Source organism: Suillus discolor (genome assembly GCF_016758755.1).
Source record: "Suillus discolor strain FC423 chromosome Unknown F5147scaffold_6, whole genome shotgun sequence".
NCBI lineage: Eukaryota > Fungi > Basidiomycota > Agaricomycetes > Boletales > Suillaceae > Suillus > Suillus discolor.
The window spans coordinates 490827-513756 of record NW_024541253.1 but is presented as its reverse complement, the minus strand read 5'-3'; the positions used below and the strand labels follow the sequence as shown (position 1 = coordinate 513756).

Here is a 22930-nt window from a genome sequence, read left to right as displayed (position 1 = left end):
CCGCCAGAGTACAATTCACCGAAAAATGTGAAGAAGTCGAAAACCTGCAAGAATGAGTCAAAGAACTCGAACTAATGGTCATTGAGGCACAGACGAGGGAGGACATGGCCCAAAAGCTAGTAAAAGACGCTTACAAGGTCCCCAGCCCTGACAACCTCACTCTCGCAAATGATGATAAGGCGCCCATTGAGAAACCTGATAGTGTGATGTAGAGACTCGTGCCTCTCATTGTGCAATATTGCAGTTTTCACTAGGGAGTACATGGCACGAACTTGTAGCATCACTCTGTATGCTATCCACAGCTATTCCTACATGAGGCGCAGCTTTCCCGCGCAATGCGCAACTTGCACGGGTACCTTTCCCGCGCTTCACGATGTATATGCGCGCGTGCTTTCCTGCGCTTGAGCGCCCTATAGCGCCAGCCATCCGGAAGCATCCATCCACTGTCCACCAAGTTCCCTAGTGCGTATATTTCCATTTCTCACATTTGCATATCGTTCCATTTTTATTTTTATCATGGACCCTTACTTACATATATCCTTACATACCTTACTCGGTAGCGCTTCGGCTCTGCATGACAGTGCTTAGGTGCCATACTTAAGCGCCAGCAGTACATACTATTACTGGACTTACTCTCCCACCAGAACGACAGAGGACTGAACCACAACGATACCCATTTACTACCTAGCGGAGTATAGTTGAAATCTATTCCTTGGCACCTCGCATATAACACCTCTCAGCTTGCATCTCCCACCTCTTGTCTAGTGTCTTATCATCACTTAAGCAAACTCACTCTTACTCTCTCTTGTTTCCGCATACACGCGCGCGCATTCCCGCGCTTCGCATTTGCCAACCAGTAGCGCCTTCGGCGCCTACTACTAGATCCTTGCTGCACTCGCTTCCCCTTTAGGGTCGAACGCACTTGTTGTCTCAAGTATAGCAGACTAGGCAACGCGCGACCTTACAACATTTATAGATACAGTCAGGAGCATTGTTCGTCCCTCGCTGTATCAGTTGAACCTTCACCGGTGTACACTGGCACCCCACTGTTCCTTGGGGCAACTGAGAGCAGAAGGTCTGTGAGACTAGCAGAACGAATGGTTAGCGCATCAAGTGGACCTCCTCAGGACAAACCACAGCCAAAGAAGACTCACCAAAAGAAATGGGATGGGGCCGGCCGAGGCGTACCACAACAAGTCTTGACAAACCCTCAAGGCAGAGGTGTACCTCAACAGGTATTGACAAACCCCCCAGACAGGGTCACACTGCAGCAGGTCCTGACAAACTTGTTTGTCATTTCCAAGCTACCGGACAACCAGGTCAGTGTGGACACATCTGGCAGAGGAGCACTCACCAAAACCGACATGAGATCGCTTAAAACCGGACAGGCCCTGACAAACTCGTTTGTCATATCCAAGCTACCAACTAACAGGGACATCAGTGCTGGCACTCCCCACCAGGAAGCACTCACCAAGGACAACATGAGATCGCTTAAACCGGCGGGCAACATGAGATCACTTAACCCGGCGGACGACAAGAGGTCCCTCAAAAAGGGAGAGGGCACACTGGAACTGGCAAGCGACATGAGATCACTTAACCCAGCGAACGACATGAGGTCCCTCAAAAAGGGAGAGGGCAAAATGGACCTGACCAGCAACATGAGATCCCTCAAAAAGGGAGTGAGCTTGGTCAGGACGGAGGATGCACCTCACCCAAGGGTAGTTGATGGCCATCCAGCGCCTGTGCAAGCTGGTGACTCGGTAGACCGGGATATCACCGGCCAAGAAATGGCACTACAGAACAATGAACAGTCAGTTCCGGAGGGCGCAACAGTAAACTCACCAGCCACCAGAATCAGGAAAGTGATCCTGAAGGTGGGTAGAGACCCATCAGAATCACTGGAGGGCGAGACGGTGCCCAGAGTGAGAACAGACAGCACCAAGAACAAAGGAAGGCCAACAAACATGGTCCTACAGCATGATGTAAGCAAAGAAGACACGCGGTCCAGACATTCACAAGACCAACCTGATGACATAAGCAATGATGTCACGAGAATCCAGAATCTCGAGGACGCACCTGGCCAAGCTGACATAAGCAAAACAAACAAGGACCTACAGCCAGAATCTGACGCACCTGACGACTTAAGTGTGACTCCCCCTCCTCATCTCACTGAAGTCATAATGCTAGGTGACCCTGCGCATGACATCCACGGACATATCACCCACAAGTACGGTGTAGCACTCAGATCGTCATTGGGCTCATATTCTGCCAAACTCACAGGTATTCCACATACACATTCCTCGACACTCCGTTTACCTTCCGAGAGTTCCGTGCGTTCGTCCGAATCGTCCAAAGGTCGTCCATCCATTTCCGAGGCCTGTATACAGTTCCGATCCTCCGTACCATGTCCCGTCCATATCCGTTTGACTTCGCTGGTGTGTTTTCCACCTTGTTATCTGTTATTGATTATGTCTAGGGGCACATATGTCGTCGGCCCGTCGGTTACACGCATAACAATACGCCTTGCGCCTTATTACATGCATATCTCTGTAGCAGCTCGCCTCGAGTCTTATTACATTTCGGATGTCTTATCTCGCTACTAGTTTCGCCTACGCAGTTTCCGGACTTTCATGCTGTAGGATATAATCTGCCTCGCTAGCTACTCACACTTCACTTCACTTTCCCTGCTACGAGTCATAGTTAGTAGAGTCACTTTCGGATAGTCGTACTTCGCGCAATCAATCTTTGTTCATTCGGAACGACTGTTTGGCCTGACCGCTGCCATTTCACTACTCGCAGTCTCTAAGTTATCCCGATAGTCTTTGCTTAGTTATACTTCGCGAAGTCTTATACTTCGATACACCCACCGTACTTCTCTCGGAACACTCGCTGTTCATCGGAAGCTCTTCAGACGCTTCGCGCAACCTCAGACCTTCGTTTCTAGACGTTGGACCACCTTCAGACCACTTCGGACAAGTACTTCGGTACTTCAGACACATCCTCGGAACACCGAGTGCACTTTTGGTAGCTTTTCCTTCTCTCACCTTCGATCTTAACAAGATATCCCTTGCTTTATAACAAGGAGCATTTCTATAGGCAGTCTCTTTGGGACGAACATCTCACTCGCACTCTGAGCCTTAAGGTAACACTTTTGTAGCGCCCACATAAAATCAACTCTTTACAATGGTGATGATCCCTTCTTCGCCAAAATCCTCGCAAGTCCAGCAGCATTCAAGAACTTTGAGGTTAGCAATGGGCAAATTTACCTGAGGGATAAGGGAAAGCGCACCCTTTGCATACCGGATGTTAAGATTAGACAATGGCGAGTACGTGAAATAATTATTTCGCATGCTCATTCTATTCTAGCGCACCTAGGACCCCACAAAACTCTACTGTACCTTAGAGAGAATGTCTGGTGGAAAGGAATGATCGCGGATGTGCAGGCGTTCTGTGAGTCATGCCCCACGTGCCAAGTATCAAAACCATCTAACCACCAGCCATACGGACTTTTAGAGACTTTAGAGGTCCCAACACACCCCTGGGAGACTGTTGGGATAGACTTTGTCGGTCCCCTACCCGAATCCAAAATGTTGCAAGGAACTTTCGACATGATCCTAGTCGCCATAGACCACCTCACGTCAATGGTCCACCTAGCCGCGACCAAGCAAACTTACAGGGCTAGAGATGTAGCGGAGGTCATGTTTAACCTAGTGTACAAACACCATGGTATGCCCAGCAATATTGTTAGTGACCACAACACTCTATTTACCAGTACCTTTTGGCAACGCTTCCACCAGCTCACTGGTATCAAACTTAGAATGTCGACATCATTCCATCCCCAATCTGACGGCGCAACCGAACGTGCGAACAGAACCATCACTCAAATGCTGCGACAGATGGTGTCACTGAATCAATGTGACTGGGCCCTTAAGCTACCCGCGATCGAATTTGCCATCAACTCTGCGTGTTCTGAGACCACTAAGTACCCGCTGTTCATACTAAACTATGGCAGACTACCGCCTCCTCTCATTTGGAACACGAACTCCGAGTTCCCAGGAGTACGTGTGTTTGCTCAACGTATGAAGGATGCGATCATAAATGCCCACGATGCAATTATCGCTGCATGCGTTAAGAACACTGCAACTGCTAACCAAAAACGATTGGAGTCCCCTTTTGTAAAGGGGGACCTCGTGTACCTATCAACTGAAAACCTCTCCCTCCCAAAGGGACGAGCTCGAAAGTTAGCCCCCAAATTCATCAGGCCATATCGCATCCTCGAGGACTACAAGAACAATTTGTTCTTACTGGACCTCCCGAGCCAACTCAAGCAGCGAGGCCTACACCCAGCCTTCCATGCTCACCTCCTCTGTCCGCATATCCCTAACGACGATTGTAGATTCCCAGGACATCAGCTGGCACACGTGTCTGACATCGGACATCTTGAGGAATGGTCAGTTGCCAAAATCGTAAGCCACCAGGGCTCTGGCGCTGACGCTCTCTTCAAAGTAGAGTACTCCACCGGTGACCAAGTATGGTTCCCCTACCATCAAGTGTCACGACTGGAGGCCCTCCCCCAGTACCTCGAAGCATTGGGCGTCCCAGGGATATCTCACTTACTGAGGAAAATTTCGACTTCATCAAGCAGTATCCCCGTTTGTGTTGCCAACTCGTTTCCAGTGGCCCGGGACTTGGTGTTCGGAATCGCAGACTGAATGATAGCTGAGTTTGCCGACTCGCCTCTCATAAGCAAGCGTGGCCCTACATATTTAATAGGATGACGAAGCAAGACTCTTCCCTATCCCTCACCTGAAAATCGGACCATGCGCCCCAGGTCCCTCACTCCCATCGACGTTGACATGCTCAGCGATGAGCTACCCATCAGGGTTGAACCTGGAGAACAGGTCGACGCTCCCAGGCACTCCAGGCCTGGTCGAGGTCGCCCTGGGCGTAATGCCCCTCCTCGCCAGCGCGAGTATGACTCTGATGCCCTCAGCGCTTTCACACATTTCTTTCGTGCCAAAGCACAAGCAAGTAAGCATCCCCGGGAATGACGACCTTCTCTCGATGCTTACCATTATTGTCCCCTAGAGGAACTTGCTATCCGCAAGGAGGCTCACGCCTTCGATCAACAGATCCGCGCTGAGCGATCCTGCCCCTTCACAGGCCATCGTCCTCATGGACGAAACATGACTGTTGACTATTGTCGGCCTCGTCGAGAGCCCACTCGACGACCCCCGCGTAGCAAGACGCTTCCAAGCTCTCGCGCTCCTCCTGCCACCGCTGCCCAAGTCATCGCAGACATCGTGAATAACACAGACACTATACTCACCCCAGCTCCTACTCCAGCTGCCCCAGTCATTGACCCCAGTCCGGACATGGAGGAAATTATAGCCGCAGCTGAGCAGCTCGATCTCAAGCAAGTTGGACAGATGCAAGGAGTGACTACTGAGAACGTCTTCAGTAGATTCATCCCTGTCGTCCTTCTTATTAACACCTCACTTATTCTGTTTATTGTGATAGCGGCCTTCGCCTCCTTAGGGCCTAGCAAAAATACCTAAGGAACTCACATCACCTGAAGAAAGGTCCTCTCGTTCAGAGGACCTGGAGGGCGTATGTAACGCTCGACAAAAGCTGTCGTCGATACGTCGACGATAGCAACTGATGATTAGAATCATCACTCACTCTAGTTACTTATATTCATTTGTTCTCTCACTTTCCATAGCATTCTATCCCTACAGTATATAAACCGACATATATCTACTTGTAGGGCAGTTGATCTTTTTCCCCTGAATATAACTTTAGTTCGGACAGTTTTTTTTTTTTTTTTGGTGGAACGATATTGTCGACTAGCAACTGACAAGGTCAATCCTAGAAGACACGTTTGGGGTACGGGAGTTTCACCCGTGTGGATTAGTTCGGACAGTTACTCTGCTCGAGCCTTAAGTCTATTCGACATTTCGACTCTCACGTGTGAACGTTCTATAAACGCCACAATTTCCCTCCGAGGGAGGCCGGGCTGCACGTGACTTGATGTTAAGTATTTACCTAATTGTGAAACTGCTGGCTGTCAGTGATTGTTAATCACTGACTCTATGTTATATGGAGGACGACACCCTCGCACAGATAAAATCTGTAGTCGATAGCCTGCAGTCTCCCATATCTGACCTCCAAATTCTTTTGTCGTTACTTTGTCGACCTTTGGACTACATAGGCCTTCTTCCGCCACAATGTCGCCGGCTCAATCTCGAGCCGCTCCAAGGATCGCGAGTCCTTAATATCGCAAAAGTCTTTCCTCCACTTCAAAGAGTGTTAATTGAGCAAGTTTTACCTACGTGGTCGACAGTCCTTGCTAATGAAGGACATCTGCTTCTCGCCGATCAATATTTCTGCCCCGATGCATTTTCTTTTGCACTATCTGCTGCAGGGGATGTGGTGCTCTGCGCTTATTCCACATTGCTCTCTTCAGTGCTCACAGAGGAATCTATTAGATTATTGGCCAAGTTGTCGACTCAGTATCCTATTGACAGACTTCATACCGCTGCTTTCGCTGGCAACGATCTATCAGCCAGGAATTCGGTCAGATGGGATGACTGTCTCAAAAACGTTTTTGCAGTACCATTAAAAGCTGCCAACGCAGTTGGCACGCGAGATTTGCCCCCAGAACTTGAGCTCGCGACCTATTTCAATGGCTTCAGCAGCGGTACGGAACGTTTAATATCCACTCTTTCCCGTTCCCCATCGCAGGGTGTGTTTTTTCATGTTATATCTGATATACGTATGACGTATGTTCAGATAGGATAATGTCTGTCACACAACTTCTGATAAAACTCGTAAATGTCGGCGTGTTTCCATCTTCATCGTTCTTACCACTGTCCCAACCATCCTTCTTTCGTTCCACGCTAGTCACAATCCGCACAAAGTTCAAACAGGATAATGAGCACAGTTACTCCAAGTTCTGGACGAATGTACTCATTGATCTCCCATCCACGGTTGCCCAGCAGACCATATTCGCGTCATTGTGTTCTTCTCTGGTGCAGTTACCTAGTAACTTAAGTGTTACTGCGCAAGATAGAGGCATTGTCGTGCAAGAATCCTTATTGCTTCGCGCCATGTTCGGAACTCTCCAGCCAGAATCAGATGCATGGAATGCGGTATTGGGTGTTGTGTTATCCCGCGATTGGAAAGAGAGCCATGCCAGGATTTTCGTCAGCTGGGCGGCCGGCACAAAAACAAGTCTAATAAACTTTAAAGGTCAGTGTTTTGATCAGGTTCTCGTGGACACGTGTCAACCGTGATGCTCCAGCACTCCAGGCTTTGTTGTCACGTACTTTGGAAATGTGGTGCACTCCAGAGCACATCAAGCACTCACTGCTGTTGCGGCATCGTTGTGAGTCTATCTTGTTGTAAAGTCGATTTCAGTAATTGATCGCTTCACATGGATCAGATGTTACATCACTGCTACTTCTCATTGTATCGTATTTCCCTCATCAATCAGAATATGTGGTATCAACTGCGCTTTCGCCTAGCTTCGTCACAGCAGTTGGTCAATATATCAGTCATCTAGATCATAGCATTCGTCGATGTGGGATGCTGGCAGCTGAAGTGGTTGCAACGCGTGCAGGCAAGAACTTGGATTTCGGAGACTGGGATGGAGACGCCGACGGGAAGCCCTGGGCCAGAGACCTAAGAGCACTTTGTTCGGCTCGAGACATTGATTTTGACCCCTGCGCAGTGGACGAATTGGAGGCAGCCACGGAGGAGAACGCCCTAACAGAAGAGATTATTACTGCTGGTGTCCTGGAAGATACAAAAATATCAGCGTTGAAACTCACAAAGGCTAGTGTCGCGACCGGCTACGACTCAGACGACTCACTTACAGGCTACGCATCTCCAACCTCCTCCCGTTCCGCGTCACCCACGCCCTCTGAGCTCCATGAGATGGAGAAAGATCCTACTTTACGTGTTGGAGTCAAGAAAATTCCACGACCTGTGTACCTTGCGCAACTAGGCGAGATGGTGCGGAACGCTAGAGTGAAGCCCGGCGAAGAGAGTCAGGAAGCCGACAAAGTCGAAATGGCACTTAACGTTGCAGAAGAGCTAATTAGGAAAAAGAGAGATTATGGGACTGAACTTGGTGGGTTCGGCATGGCATTACATACTTCAACAACTGACGGCTAGGCAGAGGAAAACGCTGCTAATTTGGTTTATGGGTTTACTTCTCTGAACGACAACTTCGAAATTGACGGCTTCGAGAACAAGCGTCAGCGTGCTATCAATGCTCTGATAGCGTGCTGCCCTCGAGTCTCTGCTGGGTAAGTTTCTTTGCAAGCTATGGTCGACAAACACGTATGATGAAATTCCCCACAGGTGCATCATCGAAGAATTCTTCGGCAATCAGTATTCTACAGAGCAACGCTTTGTCATACTCAACGGCCTTGTGCTTGGAGCACGAGAACTGGCGTCGCTCCCCGTCCATTCTGCAAGTTTGCAGCCTCTTAATAATCAACGCACCGCATTTCCTAGCAAAACTTTACCTCCTACCCTTCATCAGAAATATCTCACTGTCGATGGTCAAGCCAATGGAACTGTTCAAGGCTTGCTTGAGGGTGTCACACGGGCAGCAATTGACAGAGGAAAGGAAGCTACCGCCGACAAAGTGCCAGAGTTCGTACGAGAACGGCAGTTGCGCATAAGGAAATCTCCTAAAGTTGCTGAAGTGTCGCCTGCAGAAAGGCGAAGTCGAGCTCTCTTGACAGGCCAAACTTCGCAACCTCACCGAACTGCATTTATAGACGTCGCAGCTGAATACTTCATCATGCCATCTATCAACCGTTTCTGGGCATTCCTTCGCAATGAACAGACACGCGAGGAGAGAACAGCGCACCGTGATGCTCTGTATCGGTATCACGGTGCTGGCACAGGTCTTGTCCTCAACGCCGTTATTCTGTCACAATTCATGAGCTCTCTGGCGTTGCTAGTACATGCAGCACAGAATGCTCCGCAATGGCTGTCTATTATTGCACCAGGTGCACTGGAGCTCGCGGTTGCCTTGGGGACTCGACCGATCTCAAGGGCTGCTAACGATGACTCGGACTCGACTGGACTAACTAGGGAAGCTCGGGGGAAGGAAGCTTCGGTGCTCACGGCTGCTCTTGAACTTTCTTTGATTGTCCTGGATGGTTGTCTCGAGCTTGATGGGGGACGCTCGCTCGGGCTTGAGCACACTGCACTACTGTTGGGTGCTGGAGAGTGGGCTGGGAGGATTTTTGAGCTACTTGAGAAGGGCACTCTGGTAGAAGGTGGCGGGGGAGGGCATGAGGTTCGACTGCGTAGGGCTGCAGCAGGGGTATTGCTGAAGGTCGATGAATTGACCTCAAAATGGCGAAGGTCAATGGTAGATGTCCGATAGTCGATGCATGCGAGACATTTGTCTCCAGAAATCTCTTGTTAGTGCGTTACCGCCTACGGGTTGAGTCAAGTATAGTACATCTGGGGCACAAATGTTGCTAATTTATGTTACTTTGTATCTAATGCCAGTAATTGGCAGAGATGGCCTTGCCAGAAAGCCAAGCATCATCCAGGGCTTTCACAACCTCATCGGCTGAAGAACAGTTTAGTCGTATGACAAAATAGTAAGAGCTGTGTTGAACTCACGTAAAGGGCCCTTTTCGAGATCCAAAAGGTTCTGAAAATGATCGATTCATGTGTTGAGCCAGAAATAATGTACATGACCATACCTGCTCCGTGTGCTTCGCACTAGATGCTCCGATAATCACTGCGTCGCCAGTTTCACGAGACAGACAGCTGTGGTGAGAGATCCACCGCAAAGCCACTTCAGGCACCGTCAGATTGTACGCTTCAGCAACCTCGCGGACCAACTTGACAGCAGCAAAGTAAGTGTTATTCCAATACCTGCACTGTGCCAAATGCAAAACTTCCTATCCTCGAATGAAGTTTACCTGTTACGATGGAACTACGAAGTACAAAATTAGCTCTGAAGACAAGATAAAGCAGGGAAGTAGAAAAGACCTTGCCCTGGATTCTGCCAGGATCAAATCGGCTACCTGCCTCAGCCTGATCGTCTTGGCTGATGTACCGACCAGTAAAGAAGCCTCCTGCAACTAAATCAAACGGCTCAGGCTCATGCGTAGCAATACTACAGGGGAAGTGCGTACGAGGACTGAAGGCGTAGAAGCTTATACCATATTTACGTAAGCAGCTGAACAGTTCTGGTTCTACGGTTCTACGGACCAGCTGTATAAGCACAATATAAGGCGAGATACTCAATAGCAAACCTTTGTATCGCATTGTAAGCGCCTTGGTACACAGTAGGTTGGATATACCCATTTGACCTGCATATTTCCATTATTTGCGCTACTTCCCAACTATGCAAGAGGGGATTAGGACCTAGGATTGGCAATCACATTGAAAGATACTGACGACATATAATTGCTGATGCCAAAAGCTTTAAAATAGCCTTCTTTGTACAGTTCGTTAACAGCTTTTAGAGTGACCTCGTATGGTATAGTGCGGTCGGGACCGTGGAGATACCACATGTCAACTTTGCTGAATGACATTATCAGGTCATGGGCTTGCAATAGTGAGGATCACTTACTCGGTGTTCAGGGCCTTCAAGGATGCCATAATATTCAGGCGCAAACCCTTGAATGTCCAAGCATAAATAATCGTAGCAACGGAATGCAGGAAGCGGAATGGGTTCACCTCTGGGGAGTGATCACACAACTGGCCCTCCTCAGTAGGACGGCCCATCCGCTAAGTGACCTGTTGAGTCGACTTGAAAGAACAGAGAGGCTGAACGTTACAGAATGAGGATAGTGCTTGGTGTCCATGATCAAACTCCGATTCTGCCAGTTGATTTTTCCGAGATATTCTTCACTGGTGCCGAATGCATAAATGCGTGCAGTGTCGACCTAAGGAAAATCAATGTGTTGCAATGCATGGCTGACTGACGTAAGACCAACCTCATTGTGCCCATGGCTCTGAAAGATGTCGAGGATAGTTTCCACGTCTTTGAGTTCATGAACTCGAGCGCCTTCAGATCCTTCTACGCCAAACGTCATAGCACCCTGAAGATAACTTAGCACTGTCATCTTGAACGAGTGACTAAGTATTAACCATTACGATCTTCAAGGCGCTTTTTGAGCTGATAGTTGCAGACATGGTTGTTAGAATGTGAGCTGGACTAGTAGTACTATGTATGTGCCATGGATTGTCGTCCTTAGTGGGTGTGTTAAGTTTGAACTTATAAGTAGTGCCATGCCGAAAGGTGATACATAGCGTGCATAAGCCTTCGGCAAAAGATAGCTGGAATTAAAGTTGAATTGAGTGGGCTGGTCAGACTTTCTGACCGATGGCAATGATCGTCTGACAAACCAGCACGTTATTATTATACATAGGAGGCAATATGCCGTATCCAGTCACAGATCGTGTGAATTTCAGGTCTCTCATCCTACTGTTCCGACAAACCTCATCACACTTCCGCTCGCTGGTGGACAATGCTTGCAACCACTTTATTGAGGCGTTCAGCAACCTCAACTCCTTCAGTTTTTGGGAGGGCCTTCTCGAACTCGTGCGCGCGCCGCTCGGATGCATTGTTCATGGTAGGTGAATCTTCTATTTTGAACTGAAAAGTTATTAAATGTGGACAGCACCGCGACACGGAGTACAACAACCCGAAGGTATGCGTTCCATGTTGGCGACCTTTATACTTACTCAAAATACTTCTTGGAACAGATACCCTTTGCGTTCACAGCAGACAACGTGAAGAGGGCCGAAGAGATCATCTCTAGATATCCTCCGCAATATAAGAAGGCTGCGGTCATTCCTCTCCTTGACCTCGGGCAACGGCAGAACAAGGGATGGACGAGCATCAGTGTTATGAACTATGTCGCAAAACTGCTCGGGATGCCCCCAATGCGGGTGTACGAGGTCGCGACCTTCTATACCATGTTCAACCGGTGCGTCAACCACGCGGCACTAATCAGAGGTCTGCTCTATTGACTATTGTATTGGCGCAGTGAACCAATTGGGGAGAATTTTGTACAAGTCTGTACCACCACACCATGCATGCTGAGTGGTTCCACGGAGATTTTGAACACGGTTTGCAGTCAACTGGGTGGATTAACACCAGGAGCCACGACAGACGATGGTAAATTCACAGTTGTTGAAGTTGAATGCCAAGGTGCTTGCAGTAATGCACCTATGATGGTCGTGAATGATGATTTCTACGTTCGTCGCCTTTTCACTCCTCGCAAGACGTGAGCTGAACTGAGTCCAGGAGGATCTGACACCGGCAACCACAAAGAAAGTCCTGGAGGCTTTCGCAAAGGGCCAAAAACCGAAACCGGGACCGCAAAGTGGGCGAAAGACAAGCGAAAACTCTGCTGGACTTACCTCACTCACATCGAAAGTAAGTTTGCTTCGTACAGACAATATCATGTCATTGAATATTTGTTACTAGCCCTATGGACCAGGAGAGTTCTGCACACCGGAGTTTAGCTAGATATTCCTAGAACTAGAACTATCTTTGATGGTAATGATTTGAAAAAAGAAACAAAGTGTGAAGTCCTATCAGTGTTCAAAATCACTCGAGATGTTTAGTCGTCGCCCTCTCCGTCGTCATAACCATGTGCGCCGTGTCCACCCTCCGGAAGCCTTTCGATCATAAACCTGCCCAAGAAGTGGTAGTCGGAACATGAGATCAAGACATGGAACTTACTCAATCTCCTCTCTCAAGTCGTTACAGTAAGTGTCTGTGTATGTAAGTTAATAATAAAAGACGCTGAATTGTACCGAAACGCACCAAGAGGCAAGTCATGCGCGTCATATCCTAATGCTGTTTTCAGCAACATAATTGTTTGTCCGTGCAGAACACTTACCAAAAGGCATCTCGATCTCATCTGCGATACCCTCGATGCCCATTAATGTAAAGGCAACTACAGTAACGATGGGAATTGTGCTCCAGCCGAGGTCATTGATGAGGGTCAATGGCAGGGCAAACAGGTATAAAGTTACACATTGCTTTAAATGGATTCCATCTAGAGTGCTATCAGTAATTGGTGGAGATGCCAATAAAGATTGAACTCGCAAGGCGCGGGTATAGGGGTATTCGCCACCCTCTCCATCGAAGTCATTTGGTCAACCATTGACTGCACCCTGGAGAAAGATAAGATGGTTTTCAGTGGACTAACACATCTGACTTACAACCCACTCATGGCATTCATACCTGAGTATCAGCACAACATTAAGCGTCAAGATTAAGAATCATGTCAGGGTATCTTACCTGCCGGACCAACAGTTTCAAGCAAACCTTCCCGCTTAAACCTGAAGATGGCACTAGACAGCTCATGAGCGATACTGTTGTTACTGGTCAGTTATGGTGTGGCATATTAAGTTTAATTACGAACAGGAGGGGAAATGGGATAGACATTCGATCAGCGTAGGGGTGAAACTCAACAGTTTGATGAGAATTCGAAAGCAGCGGGGTAGTTGAAGCTGACGTGGTGGCATGGCCAACAAGTGTTTTCTTGCTGCGCTTCCGACGAACTCTCTTAGTGGCATTGGTGTTGTTGTGTGCACTATCCGAAGCTGATGAAGTCGCATCATAAGACTTAGGAGAGGATCTGCCTTGAGCTGTGGTATAACCAAGGTCGTGGATTCGCGTGAAAGATGCGGGAAGAATGCCAGTATAATCATCGTAATCAGGCCCATCTTCATTGCGGAGGTAGTGCTTGACAGCACATGCAAAAGCGACGCAAAACTGCAAAACTTCTATCTTCTGACGCTTGAGTTGAGCGGTGGTAAGCGCAGACGTTGGTGTTTTTCCAAGAACGTGAGCGGGATGATCTTCATCAGGAGGTAGCGAGACATGAATCCATATCATACGAGACAAGTTGCGGACCTAGAGAAGACTCAATGAAACAGAATACAGGCGATTATTCATCCCTACATTAGACGTGATGGACGAGAAGCACTTTCGACCTTCCCAGAAACGGTCGTATGAAGTGCTAGGCAAAGATCAAATACTGTCCTCGGTAACTTCATGCTTTACTCACCCATTTCTGTAGAGAGCTGTAAGCTGGTCAGCGTCGTGGACTATGCATATAACTCACCTGAATACGAGAATCAAACCAACCTGGGAATTGTGACATGTCAGCATATTCATGGGTTGGCAACATTCGCTAGTACTTACCACCACAGACAACAGTGGCACGACCGAATTTGTCAAGACCACTCTCTTCCCTTTGGACCACGCATAGGCAACCAACGCAGCAAATATGGTGACAGTCAAAACTGGACCAATTATACGACCGATGATCTATATCATGAGCATGTTAGTCACTGCGTTTTCTCCTGCCAACAACACGTACGCTGCCTTTTAATCGCAATACATCGGGGAGCCACGAGTACTGCACGGCGTCAGCCAAAGAGAAGCGGAGGAGTGAAATTTCAAATAACCTTGCGTAGGTACTTCCTTTTGATCCTTGGGGACTATCATCTAATTGGTTGGACAAAGATGGATGGTCATTTTGGAATCTTACCTTGAAGGCTGCTAAGGCGAACTTCAAACTCTGGTGGGACTCCATGCTGTCTAGTGGCAGACGGTCCAAATACTGTGGCAGACACCGCGAGAGTTGAGTTGGAGCCCGACGTCCTGTGCACGTGTTAGAGTGGATACTAAAACAGTTTTTGTGACCCGCGGGCAAGTTGCAACCCGCGGGTATAGTTACCGTATTAATACATCATTGATATTATTATCAAGCCAGCAAATCCCTCAGTCTACATATAGAAGGGCGTCAAAGCTTACTAAATTGACGATCAAAAGTTATATGCAACAACAGTCTAGAGCACGTCGGCTTTGGCTCTAAACCAACTCTCCTCGGCAGCTTGCAACGTTTAGCTGAAGTGTCAGATATTTCACGCTGCGTCGATAATAATAATCCAATGAATCGTCCAGTTGAGGCTGACATGTCTATACTATTTACTATTGCCCACAAGCTGTCCGAAGGGTGATAAAACAGTACTATAATAGGAGTGCGATATTAATCTGCCGGGTATTAATGCGTCGATGAGATGTTTGCGAGTTATGCTATGACACGTCTGGGTGATCGTAAAAATAGTGATGAAGAAAACAAATAAAAACTGCAGGTGCGTTACAAAGCGGGGACGGGTGACAGATCCGGTGTGTCATCTTCTGAATGCGTATACGCAGCGGGATATAGGGGAATAGGCTTGATGAGAGGTGTCGCAAGTGTTTCCTCCGCATGTGCGCACAGGTCAGGAAGAAATCGAGGGTGTGTCGGTAGAACGTGCAGAAATCCTTGTGAAAACAGGTCCTGAGCGTACGAGGAGGAAGCATTGTAGGCATGAGAGTAGGACAGCCGCCGAGCGTGGTGCCGGTCCTCGTGTTCCGGGTGAAAGTCGCTCATAAAGTTCATGTTGAAGGAAGGCTCGCTACTATTATCTGAGAGTGAGAGCAAAAGTTCTGCAGTGTGCGCATGGGGTGTGTACAAATCTGAGTCCGGAGGTGAGCCAGTTGTATGGGCATTAACCGGCCAGCTCCAGCATCCGTCGACGTTCTCCGGAACAACCCGTCGTTTTTCAAGACGCGTGATCTGCGGAGGCTGCAAAGGAGTGTGGAGGAGTTGGTCTACTGGAGTCAGTGGATAGTTGCAGGGAAAGTCCATCATGGTAAGACTGGAACCATCGTGAGTGACAACACATGCAGGGGAGCAATGAACTTCGGAAGAGTAGACGGTGGTGGGCCCTTCCAATTGCCGGCTGAGTGGGGCCAGCTTGTTACCGAGTCGTCTCAAAGACAGCGAGAATTCAGAACCAGTGCTGACTGAATTTTCTGTTGGAATCCCCATCGGCAAAGTCGGTCTGACCTGAGGAACCATCGAGGAGTTGGATACCTTCTCTTGTTCATCAAACAAATGGCGTCTGTTGTCGGCGTGGTAGTATGTGAAATAGGATTCGTTGGCAGAATTAGCAGACGTGGCACCTCGCTTTGGTTCTTCGAACCCATCCCGGACGAGACCACTGAAAGGTGAAGCCTGATCGGAGAACAAAGACAGAGGCGGGGTAGTATCTGCTTGGATTCCTGCAGAATATGACGCCGGCTCTTCTCGGTCAGAATGCTGAGTTAGCTGCGAGATCTCCAAGAACAATACGCGTTCTGCAAGGTGCGATTCAGTAGGAAAGCATACCGACACTGAGACAACAGACTGGTTGGATCGTTCTTGTACTTTTTCTTCAGTCTTTGAAGATGACTTGATACTTGCTTTCGAGTACGGTTCTTGCCGGTCTTCTCCAGAATGTACGACTGAATGAGTTGACACCGACCGAACGACTTGACGTGGGACGACTCCGCAGTTTCGTCTTGATCTTCTTTTAATATACGTACATATCTGAGTCGCCGCTTACCCATTGGCGGGTAGATGGCAATAGCTTGAACATATTCTCAGCTACGATTCTACAAGAACGTCAATTTCGGCGACGGATGCGCTCCCTACCTTCCATGAATGCAGCGTGCACGTCCTCACTCCATATATCATCATACCGAGATTGCTTTAGTTTGACGTTCGACAATTTCGTCTTGATACCGAGAGCGGCGGGGACAACAGGTACCTCCCATGACTCGGGCAGGAGTAACAGTGGTGCGACTTCCCCCTTGATAGATTCCATTGATTGTTCCGGTTGAATTCCAGGTTTTAGGTAGCGCAGGAGGGCGGCGTGCACACAATAAGTATTACAAGAAGGCGCACAAGAAGGGGGTCAACCTGGAATTTCGTTGGCAGTTGGCTTGAAATACGTCTGCGCGACAATAAAATTCAAACTCCGTGTCAATCACATGATGGAAAGGACATTATCACGTGATGACCAATATCTTAACGCGTGAAGTACTCAATGCGGCTCTGCATCTCCCACTCACTAGGTGAACCCGCGCAAGGGCGAAGATCAAGGACAACACCTGTGCTCATATTACTCCAAACTACTCTTGTGTGAATGACGGAACTTGAAAAGGCTATAGAGGCGCTCAAAGCTGCCGTCAAGCAAAGCGGAATCGACAAGCGCATCGGCGATGTTGTCAGCCAGTTTACTTCGTACCTTATTCTCTTGGTGAGCGTTCAACCTCATATCGAAAACAGGCGCTTAAAATCATTTCAGAAATCGTCGTCTCCTTCCTCACAATCAATATCAAAACTTCGTTCTATCCTTCGTCGACCTCTAGTTCCCTTGTATGCTGCCGTTCCCGGACCTGCGCTCCAGCTTTCCTCCGCTGTACTTCGCAAAGTAGTCGATGAAAAACTGAGAAATGCCCTGAATGCTCAAAATCTTCAACTAAGCGCCTGGTGGAATGACATTGCAGTTGCGCTTTTATCAGGTGTCCTGGTATGATATCACTTCTTGCAATATTATGACCAGACTTATCGGGATTAAATATAGGATTTTCTTGATAAACATGGTGATGGTGCGATTGGATTCAGAATTTCTTTCTTCTAAGTATCTGTCTAAGCCCCGAACTTGGCAGATATGACCAAGGAAACCATTGCATTAGCGTTTTATCCGACTATATGCACGCTCTTCTTCTATCAGGACGCCTCCTTAACACTTTTACCACGAACACAAAGGACGGTGAGTACTTACCACTGGATAGTAGTCTGATAGCAGCATATATGCGCTCATTTGTCATGTAATTTATGACGACTCTATTGATAGGCATATTCTCTGTTACATGGAACGCTTAGCGGACATCCAGGAAATCAACGGAGGCTACGGGATCATGCTGTTCTTGGAGGGTAAAATTGTCTCATTTTTTTTATTTGATCATGATTTCAGATTAGTTCTCAGGTCGCTTATTGGCATCGCAATCTCACAGTCCAAGGGTAAGTCTGCATGAAGCTTTCTTATAGGAGGTTTGTCTGACTCTACTTAGACTACCTTGTAATCGAAGCCCTTCTGGATATAGTGGGATGGTTGATCCCAATAACGAACAAAACGGAGAAAGGGACGGTGAAACGGACAGAGTTTATCAACAACCTTTTTGGTTCCGAGAAACACTTCAGCTGTAGTTCGGAACTAGTCAACGCCCTCCAATACATTAGCAGCTCGCACTGGGAGGATACGGTAATGAAGATCATGGATACTTTGGCCAGGAGCGATATCACCTTGTGAGTTTTTCGGATTGGTAATGCAGGCCAGACTAATCCACTCCTTGGATCAGCCCTCAATCATTTGCCTTGGACGAAGTCGATGTATGCGGCAAATGTTATCCTCAACCGACTGCATTTGACCGCTTGCACCTGGATAGAGAATTTTTCCTTGCCAACGTTGTTGAGCAGGTGATTGTATTTATCATGCTGTCGTGGGCCTCGCTGACTATTGTTACCAGGATGATGTTTGCGACAGCTTAAAGATCTCCTATAGTCATATACGCTCTGTTACGATCGACGTGTCAAAGGCGCCACCGCATGGCAAAGTCATTGTTCATGTCGATTTAACAACGCCACCAAGTATTGGAGACGTGTCGTTTGACGTCCCGGCAGGTCAGAAGCTTTACTTGAAATTCGAAATTCAACGGGAGGATTTAAGCAGGCTCATGGAGGCTTTACGGAGGCGTGGTATAGTGAGTGCAAGGAGGCTATCGATGAATAATTTCACTAACAGCTTCAAATAGGTCAAGCTCAGTTTCATAGGTGAAAATCCCCAACAACAAGCTAAAAAACGGAGAAGTGTTGGTCTCGCACATAGCATCAGACTTTCGGGCGACTCTTCACCACCACCACAAGGGTCACAGTATGAGGTTGTTACGTTAATCTAATTCTCAACCCTCGTACTAATAATTCTGCACGTTGCAGGATAAAGTTAAACATGTTCAAAACGGTGAAGTCCCTAGGTTCAGTTCTATATTAATATTGACTTCAGAGCCGACAGTGTACGAAACCAACTTCCCGGATGATGCACGATCTATCGCTGCTCACTCTGAGCAAGAATCCATGTCGGCACAGCAGGCGCTACCCCGAATTCCGGCTAACAAGCCTGAGGTTCAGGAGTCCAAAAATGACGCCAGCGCCGAGCGTACCCAAAAGACTGTCCCCAGACCTCGGCCTGTATCCAAGTCCGCGAAAAAAGTTGCGCCTCTTCCGGTTACTCCGCCTCGCAAAAGTCCTGCAAAGGACGACCCCCTTAGTGCAGTACACGTCTCAGTGTTTGGCGAAAGCGATGACGAGCTCTCCGAAATATCTGACGACGAACTTCTCAAACCTGTCGCCGACGTTCGCTTCATAGTCCATCCAGCACAAATTATCAAAGCCAAGCCAGCTCCTAGTCTCAGCGCAAAAAGCATCAGTTTTCAACCAGCGCCCAAACGCATCGCCAAGCGAAGGTTAATTGTGGAATCCGATAAAGAGGAGATACGAGCCACGCCCAAGGGCGCTCAGAGGGCGACAGTTTCACCAGCTAAGCCAGACATTAACGTAGAGACCGTAACGACAGAACTTGGCAAGACACGCCGCATCGATGGCAAATGTTCTTCCACTCTGAGGTCGTCTAGCACTATTGACACAGATCTAGAAAATGTTTCCCTGGAAGTCAAAAGGCCGCATACACTATCCAACAAAGAGACCAGTCACCCAGGACCAGCCAATAATGCCGCCAGAACACATCTCGACGACGATGCCTTCTTGAAGGATGCTTCTGTTCATGATCAAGTGCCACCATGCAAGACTATACCCGACGCGGAACTGACTGCACGCGGAATCATACCCACTTCACCTATGAAGAATCTGGCAACAGGTAAAGGAACTATGAGGCGTGTGCCCCCTTCAAAACTCGCAGATTTAGCCAATATACCAGTGAAGCTGGCAGGCACTCGACGCAAACGAGATGACGCAAGTTCCCCCACAAGAGCACCCGAGGTTCCAGAGGACGATCATCCACCTAAGAAGAAGGCCCGTAAAACTGGCGACATCCCTAACAAGCGTGCAGCAAGTATACTTCTCGACCCTTTCGAACCGTCAACGACGTCGATAACTATCACGAAGGCTCCCAGGAAGTACGGAAAGAAAGGGAAGGCACTGTCACCTATTCCACCAGAGAACGTAGACTTTGACGAAGTTCCTGGAGCAACTTTGAAAGGGAAGACGAACGCGCGAGCTAAGCCAGTTAGGGCTTCCAAACCGGCACCGAAGAAGGTTCCAACTCCGATTTCTGGCAGACAAACCCGCGCAGTCATTCTGCGACGTAGGAACGAGAAACCGCCTAAACCCGAGTCGCCCGAAGAGATCAACCCGAAACTCCAGCCCCCAGAAGCCGACACCGGGATAGTCGCTGCATCAGGACCAGTTGAACAAATTACAAAAGTGGAACCCCTTCATAATTATGCAACCAACACTCCCTCCGTGTCCCTTAAGCCAGAGTCGGCATCAAGAGAGCAAGCCAATGAGGTATGTCGCTTCTTCCTTTGATTATCTACTCCTCTTATTGCATACAAGATGGACATGGACCGGGCGGGTGCGAGCACCAAGACCAAGGCTGGAAACACTAATACAGTGGTATATCGATCTAACCAAGGTGTCACTAACGTTCCAAAAGCTAACATCATTTCAGATAACCGAAAAGAAACCATCAACTCCAGAGTGTGCTCATACTCCCAAATCAAAGAGGGCACCTTGGGAGGACCCGATATTCGTTGCACAACATGCCCCGGCCGAGGAAGTGAAGCCTTTGGGGGTCAGCCCCCTAGATGAGGATCCACTAGAGCCAATCCAGGATGTCGCATCGGGAGATGTAGATGAAGCGTTCTTCGGCGATTTCATTGACTATTCAGTATCATTGAAAGGGAGCGAGGATCCTATTCTTGTATGTCACGCTTTTTGTGATACTATGTTAGCTGAGTGTTTCGCAGCCTGCCTCCTCAGATCCCCCTCCGTTACAATTGACCCCACGTAAATCCCCTGTTTGTATCGACCTCACACTGGACCCAACTCCAGTAAAAGATTGCCACAGCTCAGCAAAGGATCGTGGCGTGTCCAAGGATGCCGGAATACTCCCGAGTAAAGGCCCACATCCCGTAGAGAGCTTCATTGCAGTTCCAGTTGCCTTACACGTCACCGGACCTCAAGATGGTCATGGGACATGTATCGGGGTCTCAAAGCCTTCTACCGATGTTGCCATGGATGTCATCATATCCCAAGATCCTTCCCTCCTGCCTATTCCCTCTCATAACGAAGAGCGACGAGAGCAACTCGCAGCGTTGAATATTTTCCCCACCCCCATCAGAACAAACGATGCCGAAGGTTCTTCGGTTGGGCCTCGTGATGTGAGGCCCTCACCTTCCGTTCCGGTTCGTCGGAGGCAATCGGTCGTTTCGTTTGCATCACCACTGGTGACCCGGCCCAATTCCGATGATGCTGTCCAGATCCCCACCGTGACATATTTGAAGTCTAGTATTCGATCTAACAACCATGGTGCGTTTAGAAACGGTATCCCCGGAACCAAAACTCGCCCGCCCAATGGACCAATTCTGGACCGTGTCGTCTCACTTGTTTCTGATGACGAGTTTGAATCATCTCATCCTGTGCGGAAGTCGTCCTCCAATCGGGTACGATTTGAGAATCATGGGTTACCATATTCGCTGTCCCCTCTCGCTCTGAAAACGAGCGCCCACCCAGTCAAACAAATCCCTGGTTAGTACAGGGATACGTGGCATTTTGGAACGTCTGACACGCTTTGCTTTACCAGTTCAAAGTCCCCAAGAACAACCTGCAAAGAAGTCGCGAAGGGAGAACAGTCGTCGTAACATCAAGTCCGATGAGGGTAATGATATCCAGGACATAGTGGATGTGAGGAAAAATATGCTCGAGTTTTTGCCACATCATTTATTTATTTTGCAGGTATTGAGTGACATCCAGAATGTAAAGCTCCTGACCTTGTGACTAGACGTACTCATCGCCTGACTTCTGCTTAGGTTATAGTGAAGGGCATCGCGAACAAGTTCAAAAGCGTCAACAAAGAAGTCCGCGCTGGGAGGGAGGAGCTCCTGCGTGACGCAGCTGAAGACTTACACGCGTTGGCAGATGCATAGTCAGTGATTCATTCCAGACATAGGTTGCTGACCAGAGTTCATTCTGCTATGATCAACCAGTGCAACACAATACACCTCATTCATAGTTCTGGAGGAAGGTTATTCTAAGTACTGCGCGACTATGACACGTCACTGGGAAGGCTTGATCAAGTCCAGCGAGCAACTTCAAGATAATCTGAAGAAGGCTCTCGAGACACACGACCGCAATGTTTCTTCCAAGACGTTTCCAAAATCACTATTTCCACCGAACTCTAGATTCTTGAAGCATTAATTCCGTGTATCTTGATGGCCATTGACATGTACTGTAACTACCCGCACCTTGCCATCAAGGGATTTTCTATTGTTCGACTACTGTTTGCAAATCGAAGTTCATGAAGTATTTGTTTTGCTTGTGCGGGTCAAGCGACAGTGTGAGGCGAACTATATATGAACAAGAAGGGCGACTCGGACTCGCTTGAAACAAGTGGATCCATACTTGTCTCGTGTACACGAGTCTGTCTGAACACGCCCATACGCTAGTTTATACTCACTGCAGGAGTACTCAGACTGTTATTGAGTATGCCACCCGCACTAACTGGCCCACAATCAGCCTCCTTGTCAACGAGCAGTCCGGCCAAGCTCAACTTCTATGGGCCCGCCTTATCTCACCCCCAGAACGTACTGAGTCATGACTTCACTAAAAAAAATGGGTGCCGATGACAGCAAGCACGATAATCAATTCATCACGTGCTGTTCACAAGCAGCAGAGGAAAAGTGAGGATCAGCGGAAACGGAGCTCGAAGACGATGAATACATCGATAGTGTATGCCTACATCCGTCAGG

The 22930-nt window shown here is 48.3% G+C and overlaps 7 protein-coding genes across 7 annotated transcripts; 4 read left to right on the top strand and 3 right to left on the bottom strand.

Moving 5' to 3' along the window:
• Positions 1-4820: 4820 nt before the first annotated feature.
• F5147DRAFT_768897 (uncharacterized protein) lies at positions 4821-5558 on the top strand (the record flags this gene model as incomplete). Its single annotated transcript, XM_041441011.1, has 2 exons — positions 4821-5031; positions 5089-5558. The coding sequence occupies 2 exons, from the start codon at positions 4821-4823 to the stop codon at positions 5556-5558; spliced, it is 681 nt and encodes a 226-aa protein (XP_041297618.1).
• Positions 5559-5976: 418 nt separating this feature from the next.
• F5147DRAFT_628459 (telomere length regulation protein-domain-containing protein) lies at positions 5977-9760 on the top strand. The gene is made up of 7 exons (XM_041432737.1): positions 5977-6745; positions 6793-7251; positions 7304-7387; positions 7445-8134; positions 8183-8312; positions 8368-9601; positions 9655-9760. Exons 1-6 carry the CDS (start codon positions 6100-6102, stop codon positions 9407-9409), a joined length of 3051 nt encoding a protein of 1016 aa, XP_041297617.1. The 5' UTR covers positions 5977-6099; the 3' UTR covers positions 9410-9601; positions 9655-9760.
• On the bottom strand, positions 9469-11366 carry F5147DRAFT_347211 (Aldo/keto reductase). The gene is made up of 13 exons (XM_041429316.1): positions 11137-11366; positions 10983-11087; positions 10824-10931; positions 10723-10773; positions 10616-10662; positions 10441-10566; positions 10296-10385; positions 10176-10243; positions 10030-10121; positions 9960-9973; positions 9738-9912; positions 9655-9685; positions 9469-9601 (listed from the first exon to the last, which is right to left on the bottom strand). The coding sequence occupies exons 1-13, from the start codon at positions 11179-11181 to the stop codon at positions 9528-9530; spliced, it is 1026 nt and encodes a 341-aa protein (XP_041297616.1). The 5' UTR covers positions 11182-11366; the 3' UTR covers positions 9469-9527.
• A 94-nt stretch (positions 11367-11460) lies between these two features.
• F5147DRAFT_605150 (NdufV2, NADH dehydrogenase 24 kd subunit) lies at positions 11461-12579 on the top strand. The gene is made up of 6 exons (XM_041432317.1): positions 11461-11621; positions 11670-11699; positions 11755-11978; positions 12039-12249; positions 12299-12430; positions 12482-12579. Exons 1-6 carry the CDS (start codon positions 11517-11519, stop codon positions 12521-12523), a joined length of 744 nt encoding a protein of 247 aa, XP_041297615.1. The 5' UTR covers positions 11461-11516; the 3' UTR covers positions 12524-12579.
• On the bottom strand, positions 12580-14746 carry F5147DRAFT_673203 (Bestrophin, RFP-TM, chloride channel-domain-containing protein). The gene is made up of 15 exons (XM_041435714.1): positions 14562-14746; positions 14479-14511; positions 14391-14429; positions 14213-14338; positions 14133-14155; positions 14076-14081; positions 13970-14027; positions 13428-13921; positions 13304-13377; positions 13225-13246; positions 13109-13176; positions 12900-13058; positions 12824-12850; positions 12740-12773; positions 12580-12690 (listed from the first exon to the last, which is right to left on the bottom strand). The coding sequence occupies exons 1-15, from the start codon at positions 14604-14606 to the stop codon at positions 12618-12620; spliced, it is 1281 nt and encodes a 426-aa protein (XP_041297614.1). The 5' UTR covers positions 14607-14746; the 3' UTR covers positions 12580-12617.
• A 1214-nt stretch (positions 14747-15960) lies between these two features.
• Positions 15961-16477, bottom strand: F5147DRAFT_673200 (uncharacterized protein). The gene has a single exon (XM_041435713.1). It carries the CDS (start codon positions 16448-16450, stop codon positions 16166-16168), a length of 285 nt encoding a protein of 94 aa, XP_041297613.1. The 5' UTR covers positions 16451-16477; the 3' UTR covers positions 15961-16165.
• Positions 16478-17028: 551 nt separating this feature from the next.
• Positions 17029-22482, top strand: F5147DRAFT_833702 (uncharacterized protein; the record flags this gene model as incomplete). The annotated part of the gene is made up of 18 exons (XM_041443882.1): positions 17029-17142; positions 17191-17415; positions 17470-17494; positions 17555-17658; positions 17743-17822; positions 17875-17909; positions 17960-18194; positions 18248-18365; positions 18416-18649; positions 18701-18826; positions 18882-20468; positions 20517-20576; positions 20632-20883; positions 20930-21710; positions 21766-21866; positions 21918-21938; positions 21992-22107; positions 22169-22482. The coding sequence occupies 18 exons, from the start codon at positions 17029-17031 to the stop codon at positions 22377-22379; spliced, it is 4425 nt and encodes a 1474-aa protein (XP_041297612.1). The 3' UTR covers positions 22380-22482.
• Between the last annotated feature and the right edge of the window lie 448 nt (positions 22483-22930).

Coding starts and splice junctions, on each gene's coding strand:
- F5147DRAFT_628459 (XM_041432737.1), top strand. CDS start 6,100: ATGGAGGACGACACCCTCGCACAGATAAAATCTGTAGTCGATAGCCTG. Junction 6,746..6,792: donor TTCCCGTTCCCCATCGCAGG/GTGTGTTTTTTC, acceptor ACGTATGTTCAG/ATAGGATAATGTCTGTCACA. Junction 7,388..7,444: donor ACTGCTGTTGCGGCATCGTT/GTGAGTCTATCT, acceptor CACATGGATCAG/ATGTTACATCACTGCTACTT.
- F5147DRAFT_673203 (XM_041435714.1), bottom strand. CDS start 14,606: ATGGAGTCCCACCAGAGTTTGAAGTTCGCCTTAGCAGCCTTCAAG. Junction 14,512..14,561: donor TCGCCTTAGCAGCCTTCAAG/GTAAGATTCCAA, acceptor ATTAGATGATAG/TCCCCAAGGATCAAAAGGAA. Junction 13,378..13,427: donor TCTATCCCATTTCCCCTCCT/GTTCGTAATTAA, acceptor CAGTAACAACAG/TATCGCTCATGAGCTGTCTA.
- F5147DRAFT_673200 (XM_041435713.1), bottom strand. CDS start 16,450: ATGGGTAAGCGGCGACTCAGATATGTACGTATATTAAAAGAAGATCAA.
- F5147DRAFT_605150 (XM_041432317.1), top strand. CDS start 11,517: ATGCTTGCAACCACTTTATTGAGGCGTTCAGCAACCTCAACTCCTTCA. Junction 11,622..11,669: donor GCTCGGATGCATTGTTCATG/GTAGGTGAATCT, acceptor AAATGTGGACAG/CACCGCGACACGGAGTACAA. Junction 12,250..12,298: donor TCGTGAATGATGATTTCTAC/GTTCGTCGCCTT, acceptor AACTGAGTCCAG/GAGGATCTGACACCGGCAAC.
- F5147DRAFT_347211 (XM_041429316.1), bottom strand. CDS start 11,181: ATGTCTGCAACTATCAGCTCAAAAAGCGCCTTGAAGATCGTAATG. Junction 10,932..10,982: donor AGAGCCATGGGCACAATGAG/GTTGGTCTTACG, acceptor GATTTTCCTTAG/GTCGACACTGCACGCATTTA. Junction 10,122..10,175: donor CTTCTACGCCTTCAGTCCTC/GTACGCACTTCC, acceptor CGTTTGATTTAG/TTGCAGGAGGCTTCTTTACT.